This window comes from Rosa chinensis, chromosome 7 (genome assembly GCF_002994745.2).
Source record: "Rosa chinensis cultivar Old Blush chromosome 7, RchiOBHm-V2, whole genome shotgun sequence".
NCBI classification, from domain to species: Eukaryota; Viridiplantae; Streptophyta; class Magnoliopsida; order Rosales; family Rosaceae; genus Rosa; species Rosa chinensis.
The window spans coordinates 63,655,845-63,667,542 of NC_037094.1; the positions used below are offsets into that span (position 1 = coordinate 63,655,845).

An 11,698-nucleotide genomic window follows, 5' to 3' on the forward strand; every position below is an offset into this window, starting at 1 on the left:
GGGTATCTATTGTATGAAAGAAATTTTGATACATAATATGAGTTGTTTAAATGAATGTACATGTATATACTAATCAAATTGTTAAAATCAGGCTAGCTTGCTCACATGAGAAACAATTTTTTTTTTTTTCTAAATTGTGAGGGACAAATGCATCTCAACCACGTGTACCAATTTAAAACTGTGTATTTGTTTTCAACCGTTAGAATCACCTGTCTCCCACAGTCCTTTAAAACTTGACTCTTAGGTGAACAGTCCTCTTGTTAAGATTTCTTGTTCTTAGATATTGAAGTAGAAAATTGCTGTCATGACGGTGTAAGATTTTTAAACTAATCGACTCACCCAAAAAGTGAAGATCAAACCATTTTTAAGTCCGTTATCTCATTCAATTGATGTTGAAATGAAATCAATTTAGTTAATTTTCGAACTAACTCTAGATTCATCAAAGATTTTATGTCCTTGTCTTAACTAGTGACACCTTTAGAAATGAGTTTTTATTAAAACTATGTGGATGGTGTGGTTAGCCAATTAAATTGATGTAGAGAGTATTTTTGGTCGATATTTCACAATAAAGTATTTTAGGTACTAAGCCTTGTTTTTTTTTCATAGATCCACGGTGCCCTAGCACTCTCAATACCTGTATAATGGCTAGAGTTACAAATTTGAAATACGAATGAGGATTCAGAGCACTGATGTGAACTTGCACCAAAATGAATGGATGACTCGATAATATCAAGTTGATTTTTTTGTTTTAAAAGAAAATGTTAACTACAAATATCAAAAGCTGAGATTATTTAATAAGTACTGGGTCACTTGCACTAACGGTGTATGAAAGAAATTTTCATTAGAAATACTGCCTAGCAAAATTAATACTTTCTTGGGTTTAAAAGATTTCAGTGAGTGTGAAAAAAAGCGAAAAGTTTTTTAGTCCTAAACAGACCCGACCTTTCGATTTCAGACCCAAACCTTAAATCACAAATCCCCATCCTTCTCCCTTCACCATTCTAGGGTTTCGATTCACTCTCAGACTCCCCCTAATCACCAAACCCCTTCATGAGGTGAAAATTTTGAGAATGATTTTAGGAAGAAATTACTTAAGGAGAAATCTTCTCGAGGAAGATCAAAGTGAGGAGAAATCTTTTTGAAGGAGATTCAAGTGAGGAGAAATCTCCTCGAGGAAGATCTAACTGAGGAGTGATCCAAGTGAGGTGCAATTAATCCCCTTGAGGCCAACTTACTTAATCAAGTTCTAACCAAGTGGTGGCCCAATCTATTTGGGGAGCGTTAAGGAGTCAGATCATCTTGAAGAGGAATCCTCTCAAGGTGAATCTGAATAAGGCGAAATCAGTCAGCAAAGTTAGTCAGCTGAACAGTAGTCAACTCAATTGAATCCGTAGCAAGCGCGAAGCACTCCCCCTACATTGTCCTGAGAATGGTTTCATGGATCTAGTAACACATGACTTGCAAACCAAACACACCACTATACGCACTAGTTGAGATATTCACTCAAACTCGCCTATAAATACTTGATAAAGTGAATATTTGAAGTAAGCAATCGACCTATCTACACCGACTACAACTCAAACTATTGCTGATTTAAACATCAGAGTATCTTTTGCAGGTACCCCCTCCACTTGATTTTTCAAACACCGATCCAAGTTCCGAAGGCGTACAGTCAATTTTTTGGCCCTAAAAGATTTTGCTCTCACTTTAGTTAGAAGAAGTAGGTGAGGAGATTTTCTATTAAATTTCCGCACCAACACCCTTGTTACGACCCATGGATCGAATTCTAGGATTTCAATTCTCATTCTTTCTTTCAACTTCAAGCTTTTTCACCGGTCTACGATTTTCGAGATCAAGAAATGACAAGAATGGATCTTCCGCAAGAAATCGACGATTCCATCAAAGAGATAATTGACCACATCCTGGGCCTCCCTGTGTCCACACAAACTCTCAAATTGAAGCTCCAGTTCTTAGAAGTGGCAAAGCAACGGATGCACGACCAGTACTCGCTTCTACTTGCCAAATTGAAAGAGAAGGATCAAGCACTGGGGTGCTTTAAGGTTCGTGTGTTCACATTTCTTTCAATTGTGGCTATTTTGCTTGTTGTAGTTGGGTTTCTTATGGGTTTTGGTTTTAGGTCGAGGCATGTATGAACGCTCAGGCTTTGAGGAAGTTCATGGAGGAGAATCAGATACTAGAGTGTGCTTATTTAGTGAGTCAGTGTAACAAGTTGGAGAATGAGTGCTTGCTCTACGATCATAATAGAGAGGCTTTGATGGATTTTAGGTACAACGCTAATCAGAGGGCCAAGGAGGATGAGTTTCGAGTTTAGGAGTTGGGGGACGAACTTGGAGAACTGAGAGAATAATTGAAGTTCTACAAAAACGAATACGAGAAGCTGTCAGTCTATCGGTAATTCTTCCTAACTATCTTTACAAACATGATCCGAACGAACTAAAAACAAGCCAAGCCAAATACACCAAAACTAAAAACCACTTTGGCAACCCAATGATAAGAATACTCTAAGAAGAACGTGCGTCATGCGCGCACCCAAATCTCACCTTCAATCGTTCTTCCTTCCTCGTTCGGCGGCCCTCTGAGTTAGCGTTGGCCTTTGGCCTATTCATCGTACTGCGGGGGCGGCCGGGCAGGGCCTCTTCACCATTGGTGTCATGGGTCCTTGATGGACAACGATCGATTCTTAAGAATAAACCAAGTCGGGATGGCGGTGGCCATGAGGTTAACAACGCTAATTTTCTCTTGTCTGAGATAGTGAGGATTTGCGGAGAGTCAGGATGGAGGGTTAAAGGATGGTGGGAGGGGCTGCGTGTCCTTGGATGGGAACGAGATCTCAGATTTCTTCTTTGTGCGCCCTTGGATCTGTGTGCAGATCGGAGTAGGGTGCTTTGGTGGAAGAAGTTTGATGGTGACAGATCAAGCTCTTATGACCGGCCTGGATTTGAGCGTGACCTGTTGGTGGGCAGGCAGTCGATGGTGGACGGTGGCAAATGTGACAGCGGTGTGGTAGCGGCAAGAACTCAGGTGAAGAAGTGGCGTTAGGCGCCTTACAACAATCTACTTGGACTTGGGCTTGCTAGTGATTGGGCCTGGGCTTGGGCCCTTGATCCATATTATTTGGTTTCATTTATTTATTGTTGTTTACTTTTAATTAAATGTGGGTAAAAACTCCCTCCAATTTTTTGGTAGGGCAATGTGGGCTTTGTCCCGGTTTGCACACTCAATATGTCTTGTCTGGCCTAGCGAGGCGGCGAGCTATTTGCTTGATCAAATGGACGCAACCTTCTAGTGACAGAATGAAATTAAGTGTCGCAGGATTTATTTCCGTGCGGCAACATAGTGGAAAAGTTGTGTTATTTGAAATTATACTTCTTTGTGATAGAGTTATCTTTCCGGTATGTCATTGCTATGTCAAAGCAAATGGAATAGCCATTAGTGCACTCTTTGCTAATTGGTGCTTGTTAGAATACAAAGATTTGGTGGACGGTCTTGATATTATTTCAGGATGTAAACATATTGTAATATGGGGTTCAGGCTTTACGTCCCCACCTTGTATTCTGCAATTTCATATATCAAGACTTGAGTGCAGCAGCACCAGCCCCCATTTCAAAAAAAAAAAAAAAAAAAAAAAAGAAACAAGCCAAATATAGATCGAACTCGAATTGTATCGAGCTTATTTACAGCCCTAAATTAGGCATTTGTACACATCGTGATGCAGAAATACGTAATGCAGAAATACTTCATATATATATATATATATATATATATATGAACGGTTCAAGTTTGATAGATTTGGTCTGTCCATAGATTTAATCAAGTTTGATACCTTAACGATCACCGATTTGGTTGAAAATTTGCAGAAATGATATACACATTAGAACCTAAAAGCTGAACGGTTGAGATGCTGAAATGTGATCGAAAAGTTGGTCTAATACTCTATCTGTAGAGAAAAAAAAAATCCCTTAATAGAAGGGCCCTATATATATATATATATATATATATATATATATAGACACACACATCATATATATCATCACATATTCCATTTATCCATCACATGCACGTGGTACACCGTACACACATACTGAACCCAATGCCTGTAATTAGGCATCCAACTAACATAGTCTAATAGCCACACCTGAATCTCGTATGACCCACAAGCCCAATTACGCAAAACTCACTCCCTAAATGCGGTCGTTTACAGTTTTCTGCGAATAATAGGTGTGTTTCGCAATTAAGTCATTCACAATTTAGAAAAAGAATACAGAGCAGGAAAACAGTGGAGGTTCTTTCTCTGATCATTCCCTTCAAACCCAAATACCTTACATTATTTGTGGAATTATATGATTACATTCTTTACCCTCATCTTTCTAGTTCTTTATTCAACTATATATCTGTTCAACACGACTAAATTTATAGGTTAGTTGACAGCACTATAAAAAATGGGTTGAAATCATAGTAGAGCACTACTACAGAAAATGAATCACACAACACCTCTCAGACGACACCACACTGTTTTCCGTGGTGTGAATCATTTTTCATTATTGAGATGACGGTTGTAAAATTTCCGTCTTCTAATATGAATTCAACCAACGGGTGTTTTTCATGCTGAAATTATGTATTGCTTCAGAAGACGTTTATAAATGGAAGCGTGGTGTGAGGTTAAATTGTCATAGAGGCAGCAAGTTTCGCACCAATTGGCACGAGTTAAATTTCCTGAACATGTAGTGTTTACATGATGGTTACTTTAAAACTGTGGTGTGAATCTATAGATTTGCAAGTCAAAATATGTTCACCGACATTCCCTCCCAGATTTCCCTCCATTGTCTCCCCCCAAATTTATTTCCCTCCCAGCAGGTAGTATGAGGAGGCAAAATTGAAAATTTTGAAGTGGCATTCAGACGACATATATGTGAAAAATCATGGTCTGATGTCTTCTATATGCATGTGTCCTAGCTAGACAAGATAGCATCCATTCAGACAAAATTATTATTAGAACACTTAGTGAAAAAAAATGTGTTCTCAAAACTAATGCTTTTAGACCACGACACAACATTGCCCCCAACTACCTCGACATAGCGCCATTCACTCCACAACAACTACCTCAACATAGCTCACTCCACAAGACCCCGACACAGCATTGCCTCCAAACCCAGACTCTCTCCGACTCACTGACTCACTCCATAGCTACCCCGGCCGACTCACTCCACGGCCCTAAACCCTAAATCCACCACCTCTGAAGGCCCGACTCTCTGGTGCGAAGCTTTCGAAGCCCTAAGTCGGAGATTTGTCTTCGAATCTGGTAAGCCCTAAAATTTGGGGGTTTCTAGTTTCTCGTCCTTTCATCCTTTTGATTTCAGAAATCATGCTTTTGATTTTGGTTCTTCACTTCTGATTTCAGGTGTTGATTTCCGGTTCTTCACAAAGCACTCTTTTGATTTGCGATTTTGACTAACTGGAGATTCTAATGTTACATGCATGTCGGAGATTTGTCTTCGAATCTGGTAAGCCCTAAAATTTGGGGGTTTCTGGTTTCTCGTCCTCTCATCCTTTTGATTTCACAAATCATGCTTTTCATTTCGGATTCTTCACTTTTGATTTCAGGTGTTGATTTCGGGTTCTTCACAAAGCACTCTTTTGATTTGGGGTTTTGAGTAACTAGAGATTCTGATAAAGGTATATATACCATCACTCTCATCTTTTCAAACTAAATATGACATTTTCCGGCGTAGACTTTGAACAAATTGAGAATGTTGTTTTATCAAATTTATCAGTTATATATTATGGAACGGTATGTTTTATCAATTCTTGAATGTGTGTAACGTTGTTGATTCATGATGAAAAATTGTGTCATTTAATATGCAACTTAACTACATTTTTGTGTGTAGCCTGAAGAAGCAGAACGGTTCTGGTTTTTGTTTGTTTTGTTCTCGATGAAAACATTGAGTGAGAAGGGTTCTGATAATTCATAAAAGGGGTCTGATCGATGATGGTGGATTCTCTCTCATCCAAATTTTGAGAGCTGCTAAGCTGAAGTATGTTGTTTGGGTTGCTTTTTATTTATTTATTTTTTTTTTCCCCTTGTAGCTTATGTTGCTTGCTCATGAATTCTTCTCATTTTGTTTTTCGGTTGCTTCCAGTATTGTGGATTTCTTTAAGGAGCTTCCACAGTTTATTGTTAAGGCCGGCTCAATTTTAAGTAATCTGTATGGCGTAGATTGGGAAAGCAAACTTGAGGTATTAATTCTTCAGAGATCCAGTTACTTCACGACACTGTCTTTTATGTATTTTACTTGATCACTCATGAGTTTGAGTTCTTAATTTGTAGGGAAAAGAGTTGCAGGCTAATTTTCTGTACTTGAGCCTTTTAAGCAAGTAAGTGCCCTTTATTTTACTTATCGCGCTTGATGTATTACTATGTTACAAAATATTCTGCTTTTCTTTTAAGCTTTTCTGAATCTTGCGTACGATATCTATAGTTAAGATGGGACCAATACAAAACTAAGCATGAGTAATATGTGTCTGTGTGTGGTAATGTTAGATATAGTAATAATTGCTTTGGTGGAAGACTGTTAGGCATACTAGTATTGTCTGATGGTAGTGGCTTGGAATAGAAAATTGTTGATGAGGTCATGAGGCTGTAATGGCACTGGCTGATAGTGGTGGTAGGACTTGAAATTGATTACAATTAAATGTGATTAAAAAGGAAAGAGAAAAAAATTCTTTAGCAGATTCGTTGTATCAGAATCTGTTGGTTTTCATCCTTATCTATCCAAAATACTTTATAAAATGTGGTATTAACTAAAAAAAAAAAAAAATTGCTGCTTGTTCAATTCATACGAGTAGATGCAATTGCATGGGTGTGGTAACTGTGGTGTTATTAGATGCATCTTTTGATTGCAGTATTTAAAAGCTTTGTTAGATCAAGTCGTTTTGACATGGAGAAGTAAACAAAATATAAATGAGATTAACTAGACCAGATGACATTCTTTGCATTATGATGCGCTTCTGATGGATTATGATTCAAGAAACTTGCATTACTAATTTTTTAGCCTATTGAGGATGACATAAGAGTATGGAAATTGATTCTGATATTGATATCATGTTGTGCCTCAGAAAAGAAGACAAAGGATAAGCATAGAAGTAAACATCGCTGCTTGGTAAGCTATCTTATTTCTAATAACTAATAAGGCTTTATCTGAGCCTAGTTTCAGATTGCAGAAATAGTAATGTATAGTTTCAGATTGAAGAAACAGTAATGTATCTGAGGCTAGTTTCAGAAATTGGTTTTGATTCTCTTTATGTGTTTCTTCTTTGCAAGGGTGATATTGATCGGAAATTGAAGTTGAAAATTGATATTGATTGGACACTAACTCTTAAGACGTTGCTGGAAACTGAAAAGGTATTTTGCTGAATGCTCAAACTTTGATGGTTGATGCATAGTTGCTTATATATGCTTGATTTATGTTTGATGGTTGCATGATTAACTGTTTTTGGTTACATGATTGGCTTTGTAATTCATACATGAAGGCAATGTAATGTAGTTTGGCTGAGCATAATCCATGAAATTGTGCGTGCAACAGTGTTACATGATTAATTGTTTTTTAAAGGAGAATAAATTTTTTTTATATGTGTTGCACATGCATGTTGTATTACAATGTTATTGGCTAGGTTAATGATGGATTTGGATTACGAATGCTTATGAGGCGCAGGTCTGCTGATGAATATTATTATTTGCATGTGTTATGGACTTGGCAGTGATATATTTTGTTTGTTGCTGTTATTTTTGCTTAGATAGATGATAGGTCTTGGATGCTCTCGAGAGAAATTTTTCTGTGTTATTACACTCGCTATTTGATTAATTGTTCATCAACAGGGAATTATGTACCAAAATAGTTGATATATATTGGTAATGGTCGTTGATATATATTGGTAATTTCAGTTACCTTTCCTTAAATTTGGTCATGGGTCAAATCTAGCTAAAAAAAAAAATGGAACTCAAATTCAAAGAGTACTGCTAAAGCAGCTAAACTTTAATCTCTGTGAAAACACCATGCATATGCGGAAAGTTCCCGTGAAACTAAAAGTTTACTGCTACATTACACTGCTCAAAACTTCCAATCCTAATGATTTGTTCATTTTTTGGGGACGATAAGAAACCATCTATATTGTTGGCCTTTATTATGTAGAACAAGGGTTATTAGTTGTCCTCAACTTTAGGTGTCAGAGGGGGAAGCCGTTGCTCTTCAGCCATACGTTTTTAAGATGATCGAATCACCCTTATAGCACCAGCACCCGAAAGCTATAAATAATTAAATATCACATTTCTCGGTTACCTTTATCATGAAAGCAAGCTCTGCGAGAAAAAAAGCCATTAACATCTAAAAACTAAAATTAAATTTTGAAACCATATTTAATTATGTTCCTGCAGGGGCAGTCCAGGCAACCTTTTACTCCCATCCTGTTTCTTTGCTCAAGTTTGCAGCCAGGCAACCTTTTTCCATATACGCTCACACCAAGAGAAGAGATGCGGATCTGCTCAAGTTTGCATATTTCTCATTTATGAGGGTATCTTGCCTTCAAGTGAGTTATAACTTAGTTTAGGTGGGAGATTTGAATTAACTTCCCCACCTGAAATAGAATTTCTTGGCTGAACTATTTGTTTCTTGTTATAAATGATAATGACTATTCATGTAATAGGTATTGCTTAATGTATGCGATTGACAGACTCGTAATGTATGCGATTGACATACTTGTAATGTGCGATTGATTAGTATAGCTATTATGTATTGCCTTTTGTATACATGATGTAACCCTATATAAACCTCATGGTGAGATGAATACAATACAATTATCAAATTCTTTACAACACGTTATCAGAACGATACTCTAACCCAAGCCCTTGCCAGAAAAAAACCCTAACACCCGAAATTTCTTTCACCAAAAACTGCAGCAAGCTCCTAGTCCTTACTAGCCATACCGTGCACTGATCCTGCAGCCCTTGAGCACCTGTGTGCCTCTTACTGCCCCTGTAGCACAGCAGTACGCTCTTTCCTGTGCAGATCAGCCTGTTTGCACGCCCTGAAACATCTTGATCGGGACCTCAGATCAAAATCCTTCCTTCATCAAAGTTATTTGCCTCTGCCTCTTCTATCTGACCTCCAAATTTCAGCCCTATTGGAGTCGTTTTGAGATCTGTACACCATTCGAAGTGGGAGCTGTTCAGAAGCGAATCTGCTCCGAATTTCAACAAGTAAGTTTTAAAGATTAAAGTTCCTGCTTTCTTGTCTTTTAAATTCCTTTATTTTCTGTAGGATTTTCAATATACGAACATGGATTCGATTATTTAATAAAGCGGAATTGTTGGGATTCACGCTTAACGAACTAAGAGTGTTCGTATGAACTAAGAGTGTTCATAATGCTCAGACTAAGAGCGTCCGTAAGCATCAAATTGTGATCATATTAAAACATTATTGTTTGGTCTAATCCAAAAGAGATTCTTGGAAATTGTTTTCTTGGTAGCATAGCTCGGAAATCTTATTATTTTAGTTTTCGTGGAAGTTTAGCTCCGAAACTAATATATCTTCTCTTCTTATTTTCAGGATGTCGAATGAACCTAGACTTGACTTTATCATGCTTGACTCAACATGCTCGAATTACCATAGTTGGGTAACCAATGTTGAGAACTACCTCACTTCAAAAGGAATATTACCCATAATCCAGGCACCTAACCCGGATCGTGTGTTCGTGCGAACACCTACAAAGCATGCTCAAGCAGTTATCTTGATGAGACGCCATATGGAAAAGGCACTCAGATTAGAGTATATGTCGATCAAGGATGCAACAGAGCTATGGGTAGCCCTAGAAGAGCGCTTTGGCAATGTCCAAGATTCCCTCCTCCCTGACTTGAAGGTTCCATGGAACAATCTGCGCTTTGCTGATTTCAAGTCTGTTGATGAATATAATTCAGAAGCTCTTCGCCTACAGTCCATGTTGAGGTTTTGTGGACAACCTGTCATAGAGCAAGAGCTAATTGAGAAAACTCTCTCCACCTTCCCCGTTTCAGCCATTGTGGTATCAAAGCAATACCGTACTGAAGTCAATGCTGGACAGATCACGAGGTTTCATTAGCTTATCAATCTCATATCTGTAGCTGAGAAACATGATAACATACTCGTGAGGAATTATAATTCAAGGCCTATTGGAACTAAAAGCGTTCATGAGGCGAATTATAATGCACCCAAAAGAGGGCGCAAGGAGCGGAACCCTAAGAATAAGGGATATGAGGGACGTATGGGTCCATATAACTGCCCTAACAAGGAAGGAAACTGCAGGTTTGGTGCGGATACACGTGGTGGCAATGCCACATGTGGGAGAGGTGGTCATGGTATCCCTGGTCGTGGTGGTAGTGCCATGGCTCGTGGTGGAGGCGCCATGGGTCTTGGTGGTGGCACCAACCCTCCTAGGGAACGCCCACAACATGCACCTCAATTAAAGGGAGGACACCACAATGACATGTGTCATCGATGTGGATCAAGTGAGCATTGGTTCAAGCAATGCAAGGCAAGCGAGCAACTAGCTTCAAGATATAGGGCATACAAGGACCTAAGGGAGCAAGAAGTGTACCTTGCAGAAGAAGAAGAAAATGGTGGAGACATCCATCTCACCATAAAGGACTTCAAAGCTGACGATGAAGTGCACAAGGATGCCGCAGACTTTGATTAGATTAGTCTTTTTATTTTCCAAGAATTTTTGTAATGGCAATATGCCTTAGTCAATAAATGACAATTGTATTAAACTCTTTCTTATGTGTTGCACCCAATGAAATATGATGTCTAGGAAAGTCATTGAGATTAATGGTACTTAAGAGAGCCTCACTCCACCAACATCTCTCTCTACTGTCCTAGTCATATTTGATTGGAGTTACCAAACGGATAGAGTGACTACAATGTGTCTTAGTTTGATTTTATTTTGGATTAGACTTTTTGGGACCTTTGATGTAATCACTGACTATCTTTATTAATAAAGTATCGTATTATTATTCGATGTCATGGACATGTTTTAATTCCGAACTTTATTATTTTTCAGTATGTTTCCTGGAGAGTTGGAATGTCTTGTTGATAGTGGCACTACACATACTATATTGCGACATAGGCAACTATTTCTATAGATGATGCCTAGTCGATCTTTTGTGACTACGATGGCTGGATCATCACAATTGATTCATGGTCGAGGACCAGCTCAATTTATGTTGCCAAATGGCACAAGTATTAATGTCACCGAAGCTCTATATGCTCCTAGGGCTGGAAGGACCCTATTGAGTTTTAAAGATATAAGAGCCAATGGTTTTCATGTGGAAACACATTGTGAGAATAGACAAGAGTTCCTTTGCATCACCTCTAATGACTACAGACATAAACGAGTATTAGAGAAACTTATGTGTCGATTTAGTGGGTTGTATGCAACTATTATTCGAATTATTGAATCCAACCATGTCATGAGAGATGACTTATGGGATTCTGACACATATAGGCTTTGGCATGACCGTTTGGGACACCCAGGTCGTGATATGATGATCTGTATATTAAAGACTTCACACGGACATCCATTTTTCAAAACGAAAAGAAGTCAGAACCAAAATTCGTCCAAGGTAGGGCTGGCGCCGCCTACCCCCTGCGGC

General features: G+C 38.4%; 1 protein-coding gene across 2 annotated transcripts; it reads left to right on the forward strand.

Moving 5' to 3' along the window:
- Positions 1 to 1,300: 1,300 nt before the first annotated feature.
- On the forward strand, positions 1,301 to 3,410 carry LOC121050823. Of its 2 annotated transcripts, XM_040512097.1 has the most exons (3): positions 1,301 to 1,724; positions 1,825 to 2,060; positions 2,138 to 3,410. In XM_040512097.1, exons 2-3 carry the CDS (start codon positions 1,860 to 1,862, stop codon positions 2,330 to 2,332), a joined length of 396 nt encoding a protein of 131 aa, XP_040368031.1. In that variant the 5' UTR covers positions 1,301 to 1,724; positions 1,825 to 1,859; the 3' UTR covers positions 2,333 to 3,410. The 2 variants fall into 2 exon arrangements, with proteins under 2 accessions (XP_040368031.1, XP_040368030.1); XM_040512096.1 differs by having other exon boundaries at positions 1,303 to 2,060.
- Positions 3,411 to 11,698: the final 8,288 nt, after the last annotated feature.

Excerpts from the sequence above, each read along its gene's own strand:
- LOC121050823 (XM_040512097.1), top strand. The coding sequence starts at position 1,860 with ATGACAAGAATGGATCTTCCGCAAGAAATCGACGATTCCATCAAAGAG. Across the intron at positions 2,061-2,137 it reads AAGCACTGGGGTGCTTTAAG|GTCGAGGCATGTATGAACGC; the intron begins GTTCGTGTGTTC and ends TTTTGGTTTTAG.